At 40.9% G+C, this 13284-nt stretch overlaps 2 protein-coding genes across 2 annotated transcripts in view; both read right to left on the reverse strand.

The window, feature by feature from the left end:
* LOC111239289 (EH domain-containing protein 3) overlaps positions 1-2960 on the reverse strand; it is a 14343-nt gene extending 11383 nt beyond the window's left edge. The window contains exon 1 of the mRNA XM_022769133.1: positions 1760-2960. Coding sequence (XP_022624854.1) covers positions 1760-1986 — 227 coding nt within the window. The 5' untranslated portion in view covers positions 1987-2960. The remainder of the gene's footprint in view (positions 1-1759) is intronic.
* A 737-nt stretch (positions 2961-3697) lies between these two features.
* On the reverse strand, positions 3698-9918 carry LOC111216479. Its single transcript, XM_022738024.1, has 7 exons — positions 9581-9918; positions 8368-8491; positions 7864-8072; positions 7582-7757; positions 7294-7438; positions 6879-7015; positions 3698-6247 (listed from the first exon to the last, which is right to left on the reverse strand). Exons 1-7 carry the CDS (start codon positions 9627-9629, stop codon positions 4994-4996), a joined length of 2094 nt encoding a protein of 697 aa, XP_022593745.1. The 5' UTR covers positions 9630-9918; the 3' UTR covers positions 3698-4993.
* Between the last annotated feature and the right edge of the window lie 3366 nt (positions 9919-13284).

Genomic DNA, 13284 nt, shown 5'->3' on the forward strand with positions numbered 1-13284 from the left:
TTAAAACATTTAAAATTCACATCAAAACCATCATTATTAGAGCTTCTCTTGTTAAAAGAAATGCACAAACTCCATTTTGTTTTCACAAGAGAAGCACAAGCCCCACATATCTGAGCACAATTGCACTTGACCTACTGGCAAAGTAGAAAATAGCACTTCCCTGTAGTTTAGGTGAGATTAACAAAATTGGCAGAGCATTCAGCCACATCCTGCACTGCTCCCAGATTCACAGTGAGACCCTGTGATATGAAGTGCAAGAGATGCTGTGACTGTAGCAGCTCTGACCGAGGGTTACTCAGCAATTTGTGCATTCTTCATCTTACTGTTACACTGTTGGCAGTGAAGGGTCAGGCTGCTGAGTGGTGGGTGTTGTCATCAGTGAAAGGGCAAAACAGAAAGAAAGAGAGAGAGAGGGAATCAGAGACAGAAGAGAGAGGAGGGATGTCTGCGCTGTCCTGTCTTATAGCAGGAAGTCACTAACAGCATCCTCCCTGCTGTGGCTTTCAACTAATTACCTACAAGGCCCTGCAAGCATGAGTGTTTGTAGGTGTGTGTGTGTGCGTGTGTGTGTGTGTGTGTGTGCATGCGTGTGTGTGTGTGCGTGCGTGTCAGAAAGACAAGATGTCAGCAGAAGTCCTACAGTTCAAAAGAGGCCTATCACCCAGATGCTAAAATCTCTCTCACAACCACCCACACACACACACACACACACACACACACACACACACACAGATGTATGCCATAACCAGAATTACTCCAGACCAGCTCTGACTGAATTCTGAATGTAAAACATTTTTTAATCCTAAATAAGTTACTGTTGAAAGCAGATTAAAAAGCAACAAATTTGAATTTGTGTAACCTTAGGCATGCAGTTGGCACCCTTGTGCCAAATACATCCTTGTGCAAAATGACTTCAGATGAGTGTAACATACAAGCAATTGTTTCCAATGTATAAGCTCCAAGAACACACTGATAATACATGCAACATAATATCTGTGTAACAGAGAAAAGAGCTAAGCAGAAAAAGCTTCTTTACTTGACTGACCAGAGCCTTTTTTAAAAGTATTCACTGCAGCATTTTTGCGAAATTGTTAACTATGGGAGTTTGATTGATTTCCTCAAAGAAAAAAACAAGCAAACACTGGTTTTTGCTTAATTTTACAGGGCTACCTCTGATGATTCCCCAGACTAAACACACACAGTTCATAAACATTTGTTCTAAGTAAAGAGAACTCTGATCATCCATACACAGACACAGACACAAATGCATATACACACACACCTTGTCAGAGAAAGCTGCAGTGCCAGGCAGTGCTGCCTTCATATGCATCAAGTCTGTGTGTGTGTGTGTGTGTGTGTGTGTGTGTGTGTGTGTGTGTGTGTGTGTGTGTGGTGTGCGTGCGCGTGCGTTATGTAGGCTGTCATATAAACTTTTTATGGATTCAATAAAGCTTGCAGAGGTGTGGCTCAAAGCAGTTAGGTTGAGTGATTTTGTGTGACTGATGGATGATCGTTTTTCTTCTTCTTCTTTTCAAATAGTGTTTTTTTTCCATGTCAATTCAATTTTGCACAAATTAATTTTAATGCATGGCCACTGCACCCCTCTTCACTGCCAAAGTGGAGAGAGGGAAAAAGCCAGTTTGGGTGTGTCAGCCTCTCCCTTTTTATCTTTCTGGTGGCCTCTGACTCTATGTGTGATTCCACTTTTCATATGGAGGTTGGTCATATGTGTGTATGACTGTATGTGCTGTGTTCTCACCGTATGAAGCTTGTCTTGCCAGTGGAGTACTGACCCACCAGTAGGACCATGGGCTTGTTGTCAAAGTCAGCATCCTCCAGAGCCGGGGAGTGGAACTCGTGGAACTTGTAGCTTTCCTCCAGCGGCAGGAGTTTGGTTTTGTAAAGCTTTTTCAGTCCTTCGCTGACAGTCTGAAAGACTTCTGGCTCCTTCTTCCTCCTGTCGTCGGTTCCAAGCCAGCTGAACATGGTTGCTGGTTGCTTATTATTAGAATAGTAAAACCTCCAATATGTAGAACTAGTCAAAGATGCAGTTTGTTGAGCTGTTGTTGTCTACAAATTTGTGATGTCCTTTAGGGATTGAATATTAGTTTCAATGTCAATCTGAAAAAGTGAGATTTCACCACATATAAAACAAGATGACCTCCAAATTAAAACTAAAGAGCCAAGAGCTAACTTAATTCAAGGTCCACCTCAAATCAAAAATGGTTCATTACATACATAAAAAAAAATGTATTAGTTTCATACAGGCTAGATTTAGATTAAATCTATTTTAAAAGGCTGTTTTGAGGGAAAAAAATGTTTGAAAAAAGTTCATATTTATATTTATAGATGAAATAACAGCAAAAGTCCTGCTTCCCTAAGTGGGTGGTGAGTGGTGTTGTTGTTGATGGTAATATTCAAGTTTGGCCTGATATTATATTAAGCCAAGTTAAACTATTTAAGATTTTGTCTCTGGTAGTGCCTACAATTAAAAACAAATCCAAACTGTTCTATTTATCAGAATTTAAACCTGACCCTTCAAATGCACTCTCATCATCCAGTCCATCGGTCCTCCAAAGTCCAGGCCACTTATGCTCCTGGGCCGAAAAAAACACTGCATTCAGTGAGTTTTGTTCTGTTTACCAATTTATATCAGTAAACAAACACTGCCCAGAAAAACCTAGATCATTCTGCTCATGCACAACATCACGTTACCGCTATTCAATTCCGTCCAAGAGCTAGCAGAGGAATCCCAAAAATGATGCACCGAGCTGCTGTCAGAGCTCAACCACCGTTATTGTTCAACTGCTCCCGCTCTTCTGCCAACAAAACAACCCAAACCTCCTCAGGGTCAACTATTATTTCTGTCGCTTTCGAGTCAAAAAATAAAAGCAACCTGTTTTGCTAGCGCTACGGTTTATTTTCTGTCACTGCACAGCGCTGGATGTAGCAGCAGCTGATGTCCTGCAGCTCAATTTAAATGCCGAGTCGAAGGAAACCCGAGCCCGGCGGAAGTGCCCAACGGCTGGCAGTCCGACCCACCGCGGTCCCGCCCCAGTGATGCGGGAGCTGAAGCCGGGCCGTGCGACGCCATGATGGATGAGGAGAGATGGAGACGCTGCAGTTGAATGACACCCCGCCACCTAGAGGTTAAGAAATGTAAAAACAAATTCTCTTTCTAAGTGAACAATACTAGTCGTATTTGTTGGTGACAACATTAATAAGTCTCAAATGTATTTGTTTTTATAACCTTTGTCTCTATTCAGAAATTTAGAATAAAAACAAACAATCACAGAAATGACTAGGCAGTAATAGTTATAATATATATAATATATAAACTAATTCTACTTACCTATATAAGTGCCTTAGAAAGTTTTGTCAGCAGATGATATCAGATGCAAGGTATCGGGGCAGAGTAATTTTAATGTGAAGTGTCCTTGCTTTTACTCTCACAGTAAGTTTCTTGATGGCTGTTTGCAATTTGTCCAGCAGATGTCTCTATTTACTCATTGTTTCAACTTCTAGAGAGGCAGGTGTCAGTAATAGAAGTTAAACAGTACAGAAAGGGGAGCACACAAGTGAATATTTTAAAACTGTAGATTTATCCAGGGAATTTGCAAAAGCTGGTAAGGGTACTGAAACTATGAAATACTGGTAAAAGTATAAGTGGCCTTTACCTTTGTAAATATAGAACAGAATAGATTAAACAAGTTGACTTTATTCTGTCTTGTGACATACAAAATTATGACAAACATATTACTGATTTATTTCCCATAGTAAGACCATTTTAACAAAATACAACGGCATGCGTGGCATCAGATTTTACAGTAGTTTCCATATGAGACTATGAGACAGCACAATGCTGATAACTGGACAGTGTTAAAATACAGCATGTATGTTTACAGAATCCTTCACACATCATTTTGAGTTGACATGCAGTCATGTAGGCAGAACTACGAACAAAGATGTAGAAAGAGGAACAAAATTAACAAGAGACCATAACTATTTCTTTCTTTGTTACATGGTGAAACATTATTTGTGTGGCATTCTTCTGAATAACAGAGGTACCAAGCTGAAGTGACAGTATTTACTGTGTTAATCACTTAATATTCTTGATGGTATTCAGAGGTGATAGTAGCAAATAATGAATTCTGATAAATTGTAGGTGAGGCAGCATCAAATATCCTGGCACACTTCTGAACAGGAATATGTTCGCAAAGTTCAGAGTAGGAACAAAAGATAATGCAATAAAATAACATTGACTGATTGAGAGAAGTTTGACACATACTGTTGGCCAGGTAGCTTCCTTATTAATTCAAGAGAGATAAACAAATAAAGAGGAAAGTGATATAGTTCTGTCTTCATCATATACTGAATCAACATAGTAAACATAAAGAAAAACTTACTTTGTCTCTGACCATCAGAATTTCCTTCATACGATTCTGTGATTGTGAATCAGCACAGAACTGATGCTACTGAGAAAATGAGGAATACTGTCAAAAGTGTATGGATGCTGGTTTTGGAGAACCATGTATCAGACCATGTCCCTGGTCCAGAACAGTCCATTAGTGCTCTGAAGTTTCGTGACCATGGGTGAACGTGTTTATGTTGCACAAAATTTAAAACACAGAAGAATACAAATACAAAATAGTAATATATTATTAATTATACAAATAAGAATACAAATAATAGTTTCCCAAAAATTGAGTGTGATTACTTCATAATGATTAGTGTGATTTGTGATAATAAAGCAGCAACATTCAGAGATATAAAAGTAATCCTACTAAAGTACTAAGTGCTCCTAAGAATTTGATATTATAAATTATTGGGGGTATTTAAAATATACCCCCACCATAGTATAATATAATCATATTTTTAATGATTTTTATTCTTAATGAATTTTATATCTTTCATGATATTAAATTCAAGTGGATAAGTGAGGAAGAAGAGCATTGTTTTATAATATTGGGGTAAATGTGTTGATGAATATCATCTATTGGTCCAGTGAAATCACCAAATCCCATTTGGTCAAAGTATCATCCGTCTCCGACCCTGTTTCTCCCCCTGTCTCCATCTCTCTAAGTGCCTCCGCCTCCTCCTCACACCCCTGTCTGACAAATACATTTTCCAACTTCAACTCGCTCTTCAGGGCATTCACTTTCTCCTCCTCTCCTCCCATCTTGTCTTTACTCCCTTCCTGTCCCTGCTTCAACCCACCCAAGGCTCCCTCCTTGTTGAACTTCATCGCCATCTCTGGCAGCAGTAGTTTCTTTGTTTCAGGATCCCAATTAATACAAATACTTCCGTCGTCCTCATCTTCATCATCTTCTATACCATTTGCTGTAGCTAGACTCAGGACAACACTATAGTCATTTGGTAACAAAACTGATTGGTCTTTGTGGGAGTTGGGGATGTTGTTGATGTTCTGGGAGGCATAAGCAGACATGAGGGCTACTTTCTCACTCTCACTTCCTTCCTCTACAGTTCCATCTATCTTTCCATCCCTTCTTACTCTGACTTTTCCATCCCTCTCCCCCATTCCTACCTTCTCATTTGTTTGTAGATTTGTTAAAGGAACACAGATGTCAGTTTGGGGTTTTTTGGTAAGAAATAAACCTGGGCACTCTCTGTCCTCCTCTCCGCTCACCTCTCCACTCACCTCTCCCTTCGTCGCTCCCTGAAAAGAAAGTAACGATCCCTTAATTTGGTTCACCAAAACTGATGCCCACGCCTGCGCCTGTACAAGTGTGCTCACCTCTGTCTGCGCATGTGCCTGTGAGTGTATCGGCATGTGTGTTTGCATGCATGTGTGGGTTGACTTCTGCGAGAGGTAGGGCCTTGCCTCAGGAGAGTCAACTCCAGCAGGGTGACCAACCTCAACTATTAATTTTTTCTTCTCATAATTGTTTTCTGCTTTGCATTTCTGGCCTTTACCGTTCAGGTTATTCCAATCTTCTCCTCTGTCATGCCTCCTCTCTCTCACTTCCTCTTCTCCTCCATCATTGATTTTAGGCGCTATCCCAACAAGCCCGTAGTCAAGGGACAAATCATCAGGCTCTGTGGGTGTTTCAGGCCTCTGGGGGGAGTATCTTGGAGGGGGACATGTGATGTGTTTCTTGGGGCTGGCAGGGTCTGATATGGCGGTGCCAATGCCTGATGGTGACTTGTTTTCGATGACACTGATGAGGATGAGGTTGAGCTTCTCAGGAGGGAAAGTCAGAGGAGTAAGGTGAAAAGAAGGTTGTTTCTGGAGATTGAAGGAGAAGGAGTGTGGCATTCAAAGACTGACCATTATGATTCAAAAAACATTTTTAAAATCGACAGTTCTTGTCTGACATGCCATGCAACAGTCAAATTTGGATTATTTATTTCTCAAATAGTCTACCAATTAGACACTGAAATTAAATCAGTTATTTAAGGGTTCCTCCAGTGATTTAATAGTGCAAAAAAAAATTGTACAGATATCCTGATTTTTAGTCTCTAACTCAAGTCAAGCTCTGGGAACACTGCATCCTATATTTTCTATTGTACCATAACAGTGTCTTTTGTTACAAAAGACATTATATAAGTGTTTTCACAAGCTTCTCTATGACAAGTAATCTGTTCCTCATGCCCTTTAAACACACAATTACCAAAAAGTCTTATAGAGTCTTATTTGTTGATACCAATATTACATGTTTATAGTCAAGCAACTTTTCACAGTGCGAGCGAAAAGTAAAACATTCTACATAGTGCTAGCTCTCTGCTAGTGGAACAGTGGGTGGCAAAAGGTTAAAAAACCAAGTCAACAAATTTCTATTACAATGAGGACAAAACTTAGACAATAAAATAGTTCACTTGCCAGTGTGTGTGTTAGTGCATGTGTGTGTTTACATTACCAGTGTATGTGGGCTCTCCTGTCCTTTCCCCATCAGGTAGTTACGGAGAAAGTAGCCAACCACCACGAGCACACATATGCACAAAGATGGAACAACAATACCCCAAACCGTCCACTGCAGCTGCTCAGTCACGGGGTCTGGAAGGAGACGGGAATCAGGAACGTGTCACATAAACACACACATACATACATAAATAGGTGTAAAGGTTCATGTAGGGAATACACCTTCCAAACCACATCGGGATTCACCGTAGAAAATTTAAAACGTCCTAATATCAAGCCAAAAGCAACACTATTTTCTTTATTGCCGTTTTGTAAATGTCCAAACTCATACACAAATACTTCTCAGGCGCAACGAACATGTTTAGTCACATTCCTTTCTACCTGTCAAACAGAGAGCAACATATTCTCCCTACCTTTAGGTGTGGTTATGCAGTGCCATGCGGAGGATTGGCATAGGATGGGCATGGAGACCAAACTTGCCTCAGCACGGAAGCAGTACTCTGTTTCATGCTCCATCCGCTGATACTTGTATGGACTAGAGACCACTGGGAAATGATGCTAAATAAACACATACAAGCACACAAATATCATATAAATCCATAACTGGTTCAGTGGTACAGATGAACATGAGAGCTTGATTTCATGCCCAGTCCGTGCCAGGAGGGTGGGCGAAGCTAGGATTTTTATATATTTCTACTCACCGTCTGGTCACGACGGGAATTGTGGATGAAGAGGCTGTAAGTCATTTGGGGGTATAATGCTGCCATGGGAATGACTGGGGTGTGGTTGTTAGGCTGATATCTCACAGGTCCCTTCAGAGTGATGATGGCATTACAGTTCTCTACTTCCACAGTAACCAGCGGCGGACCAAAACTAGCTGTACAGGTAGACAAAACAAATTTCTTTTGGTAGATGTAAAAATATTTTTGAGTTGATATGCCAATTCTGTGTTATCAAAAAGTTTGAATGTCACTTTAACTTACTGTCCGTCTTTGGATCGAATCTCCTCTCTGTCAAGGTCCATTTGGAAGATCCTTTCCTGCCCACAGCACGAACTCTGGCGTAGTATCCCTGCTCCTGATCCGACGTCTCACTGCTCAGATCGCACCATCTCCGCACTATATCAGTACACTGGTGCACCGCTCTCCAGTGCACCCGTTTTCCTTTACTTCCTTTCACGCTATGCCCGTAGCTGGGAAAGACAGAGTAGGCCCACACATATAAGAGGATGGCTGCCCTGAATCCCTGCACAAGCTGGGATACCAACAACCAATTTATTCAATGCCCCCTCACGCAAGGAACCTCGGGTTATATAGGCTGTTTGTAAGATCAAGTTACATTTTTTGCTCTTTGTCTGTAAATTGCTGAAGACAGCCTATATAAAAACATTATCTTCCACTTTAACCAGGTAAAGCCCAAGATAGTTACATTATGGCCAATGCACCATAAAGGAAATAACTTTATAATAACTTTAAATTTAAACTTACATGGCATACTGCACTGTAAAGTGTGTGTCTACCGGTGTGCCATTTCCTGGTGACCACTGCACTAGATTCATGAGATTCACTGAGGAGAAGTTGACGTTGATGGGGCTGGGAGGAGAGGAGGAGACTGAGGAGAAACATAACAAGTTTGAGAGTGGATGAGATACGTCACATACATTTAACATGAACTCATGTTTGTCACTATAATGTCTAGTAGTTTCAGGTTGTGCAATACACAAATTCCCCCATTTCTCCATCTTGCAGGCTGTTTGACTGATCCTTAAACTTCCTCTTGTGTTTTTAGTACCAATAAAATAATACCTCTAGTAAATACATCACATAAAAAGTAATGGGCTATAACCAAACTTTGGCCCAACACACAGAATGTAGAAGTACTGTTCAGTTGAATTGAATTAAGTTCTCTAAAAACATAATATAATATAAACTATTTCTGCACAGGACGCATACTGATAAAAGTGAGTGGTTTATAAGTTACAGAACTGAACTGAAGCCTGTAATTGCTTGAATGTGAAGTAGAGCTCCATATGAATGCCAAGAACACAACAAAATGACTGGCCTGTGACCAATTTTTTAGCCTTGATACTTATGTGCTTAGTGAAATTTGCTAGTTTGATACTTGAGGTTTACCTAGAGTGAAGTTTTTATAATTATGCCTGCTTGGGCTTTGAGGACACCATAAATAAATTGATTTGTGTACAACATTTGCATAATGGTTCCAATGCAGGTTGGAATAATTCAACAGTTTGTATTACTACATTTGGATAAATATCATAAAACTTATCGGATAAAAAGAGATTCCTTGTGGTTTTAACCTCAGAACTATTAAACCAGATTTGCTCCAAAGTGAGATTCAAATCAAACTTCAAATCAGATTTTGAATCTCACTCTGATAACGACTGATTAATCTGCAGCACATTTGATTTTGATGTCATATTCAAAACAGTAGTTTAATCATTAATCACTGCGCTGATGACTTTGTCTTTTTACCCCACACACACGCGCATGCACACACACACACACGGTTTCCTTACTCATTAATTTGAAACAAAATAGCCTGAAGTTGTCCACTAAACTGTAATGTATGCAAATGTACCAGCTGCTACTGGGGAATAGGTCTGACGTACCCAGTAAGAATAGAAAGAAGGACCGGCCAACCGAAAACAACAATCACACTGGTAGTTTAATGCTGTCATACCTGTGCGATGAAGAACCCCCAGGTTCAGAAAAATGAACACTATCCACATCTCTGTACGGAGCGGTCATGGCTTCACAACATTTTCAGCCTGCGGCAGCTTCGCAACCACTCAACCGGCCGGCCAACGTCTCCTTCGGCAGTAGGCTCCACCTGTCCGCAGCGAGATGTTTCTCCACACGATTAAAGTAATGGAAAGGAAGGAGAAAGTAAAAAAAACAAAAAACAAGAGGTTTAAGTCCGAGATGTTGGTTATCTGTGACCAACTAACCGGTAAACCGTCGATGGTTTTCTGTTTAGTGTAACAATTCCCGTGCCTCAGGTTTCCGTCATGAGGAAGGAATGTGATCTCACTTGTTTGTGAACATTACACCTGTAAAGGTACCGTGTGTGTGTGTGTGTGTGTGTGTGTGTGTGTGTGTGTGTGTGTGTGTGTGAAGGCGGCGGTGGTGGTGGTGACAGGTTGTAAAAAACAATGACACTACAAAGCTAAAACTGATACGTGAAGTAGGAGCCTACTGAGTAAACACTCACCAGGTAAAATGGCATCTGTATTTTTTGGATGATTATTACTGATTAATAACCAACATGTAAGCAGTGTAGCTGGTTTAAGTGGAGCTTTACCCTAGAGTGAATGTCTTTTTAAGAAACACCCCAGAGTTTTGGGTCTCTAGGGTCAAAATATGATTTCCCCAAAAGCCCCCCAGAACCCAACTCTCAAATCACCCCTGCAGTGTCCTACAGTAAACGTAGTAGGAAATGGATGCCAAATAGTGTCAAGAGTAATAACATTATTACAACAGAAATTAGAGCTAATGTAATAAAACAAATGCCCCACAGTTGATTGAGACACCTTGCTTTGGTCGACCCTGTGGTGTGCTCAATATTAAAAAAATTAAATAAAGGAATGAAAATCACATAGTGAGTTCAGTGCAGTAATTTCAAGAAATATCAAACCTGAACATCATCCATATCAAAAGTCCTCCAAAGTCAAACAGACAAGATCAGAACAATGTTTCTGTGAACATGAATGTGAAATTAAAGAAAAAGTAGCCCACAATCCAACAGCTTTCTGTACTCCAACATGCATTAGAGCTTTGAATACAGTTGGAAGTGAAATTGCCCCAATGATAAATGTCATCTATGGTTCTGTTTCCATCTGTTTAATGCAGTAAATGGTTGATTATGTATCATATATATAAGCACATACAAAGGGGAGCGTGGCTCAGGTTGCCTCAAGACAGGCATCCGGCGTAAAACCCTCCGCCAAATCAACTATGGTGGATGGTGTTCTGACCCTTGACGGGAGCAGCCAGAAGCCAACAACATATAACTACATACATATTTCGCATATTACTTATTTTACTTTAAATGAAACAGAGCCAGTCATGATTCAATTTAATTATCATTATGTAACACAAGATTTCATAATGCACTGGTCAGCTTGGTCCATAATTTTGTGTTCACTGATTTGTTGTATTAACAACGTGGGCCTGGGATGTGTAAGTATACAGTAACACAAGATACTGATTGGGGGTCAGACCAGGAAACATTGTGTCAAATCTGTTTACTTCATGTTACCAATAAAATATGTTGTTTTTCTGTGCTTGACCTTAATCAACAAACAGTGCTTTCACTATAACCTTATTAGTTAGTTGTAAAATACAATGAAGAGCTTTTGTTAGAACCTTGATGATCTGGAACTCACGATGAGAACGTTCTGTGACATCATGACTGAAGAACTCTGACATCATAACGTTCACTGGAACCTGCACCTGCAGAGACTCTCCATTTCCATCCAGCACCCTGAACTGAGCACCGTCTCTGCCTTCAACACAAACCTTTTGTAAACCATTTGTAAAACTTATCTATTGTATATCTTTGTCTCAATATCTCTGTCTCCTCATTATAACGTGAACAATTACATCAGACACGTCTTCAGCTCTACAGCACAGTTTCAAGTCCAACTTCTTCTGTGAAACACAAACTGCTCTTTGTCACTTTTAAGGCTCTCCTCTGAGCTGAGATGAACCGACAAAGAAACCAGGTAAGATTTCTCATTTGTCAACAATTTCTCATAGCCGGAAGGCCCAGTTAAGAAATACAGTATGTTGAATCTTTTTTTTTGTTTAAAATATAACTATAATAGGATGATTTTATGATTCCAGTAAGGTTTCTTGAACAGAGAAGTGCCATGTTTTTTCTCTCAAAATGCCAGAACAGATAAGACAGATAGATACTCCTCCTCAGTGTCTCTAATCAGTGGATTAAAAATTGAAAAAAGAACATAACTAATCAAGCGAGTATGGAAAATTAGGTTCAGTTGTTTATATTGCATTTTATTTTAATCAAATTTGAATTAACATTTGAATATTATATATGGCGGGGTGTGAGCTGTGTTTGCATTTTGTCCTGTCCCTAGACTAACGTAGATTCAACTGTATAAATAAGTGTACTGGTTGTACTAAGGTGTGACAAGAGTCTTAAACATGAACTGCATATATGTTTCTATTTTTCCAAAGCAGTTTGGTGCTGCCCTGTACAGCCCAGCTCAGTACTGGCCAGCTGCAGTGCAGCTGAACATTGAGCAGCAGAATGCAATAGTACAAGGCCTCAGAGACGCCCTGCTCTCTGCAATCAATGAGATCAAGTCTCTAAAGGAGGAGAACACAACTCTGAAGGACAAAATGGACCTGCAGCAAAATGAATGGAGGCAGGTGGAGAGCCAGCTTCAAGAGGAGCTTCGTCAGAAAGACGAGCTCCTCAAAAGAACCATCAAGAAAAGGCAGGCTCACACAAAGGCCCACGCTGACGTCCTGGCCCTGCTCAGTCAGAAAGAGGCTGAGATGGACAGCAGAAAGGAGGAGTGGAAGGCCAGGTGTAGAGCACTGGAGGTGAGCCTGCAGGAGCGGGTTCAGAGAGAGGAGGACTGGAGCAGGAAAGTGGAAGAGGCAGAGCTGGAGGAGGAACTGGCTCAGAAGGAACAGGAGGAGACAAACATTAAAAATGAGGAAGAGAACAAGAATCAGAAAGAAAAAATGAACCTGCAGCAAAGTGGATGGAGGCAGGTGAAGAGCCAGCACCAAGAGGAGCTCAGTCAGAAAGACAAGCTACTCAAAAGGAGCATCAAGAAAAGGCAGGCTCGCACAAAGGCCCACCTTGATGTCCTGGCCTTGCTCGCCCAGAAAGAGGCTGAGCTGGAGAGCAGAGAGGAGGAGTGGAAGGCCAGGTGTGGAGCACTGGAGGTGAGCCTGCAGGAGCTGGTTCAGAGAGAGGAGGACTGGAGCAGGAGAGTGGAGGATGGAGAACTGGAGGAGAAACTGGCTCAAAAGGAATGGGAGGAGAAAATAATCAAGAACAAGGATGAGGAGAATAAGAGTCAGAAGGAACATGGGGAGAGAAATGTTCAAAAGGAAGAAAAGAACAAGAACTGATGATGAACAAATGACTGAGAGAAAAGAGAATAAGCAAAAGAAGAAGAGGGGGAAGAAAGAGAAGAACAGGGGTAAGCTACAGCACAACATCCCTCTTCCTGATACCCCCACCCCGTTTCCCCTTTCTCCCTTCTTACCCACTCCCCACTTCCCCATTCCCCAACCCTCCCCACCCCCTACCCTCCCCCCACCCCTTGTGCATATATTCCTTATTGTAAATATGTACATATGTAAATATAGTTCTGTGTGAGTTCTTCACATCTGCCTGTGTTT

This window comes from Seriola dumerili, unplaced genomic scaffold, assembly GCF_002260705.1.
Source record: "Seriola dumerili isolate Sdu_G_001 unplaced genomic scaffold, Sdu_1.0 BDQW01000025.1, whole genome shotgun sequence".
Taxonomy (NCBI): domain Eukaryota; kingdom Metazoa; phylum Chordata; class Actinopteri; order Carangiformes; family Carangidae; genus Seriola; species Seriola dumerili.

Bases quoted from the DNA above. Each gene is read 5' to 3' on its own strand.
- LOC111216479 (XM_022738024.1), bottom strand. From the start codon at position 9,629: ATGTGGATAGTGTTCATTTTTCTGAACCTGGGGGTTCTTCATCGCACA. The intron at 8,492-9,580 runs GTATGACAGCAT...GTTTCTCCTCAG, and splicing joins GGGGGTTCTTCATCGCACAG to TCTCCTCCTCTCCTCCCAGC. The intron at 7,439-7,581 runs GTGAGTAGAAAT...GTGTTTATTTAG, and splicing joins ATTCCCGTCGTGACCAGACG to CATCATTTCCCAGTGGTCTC.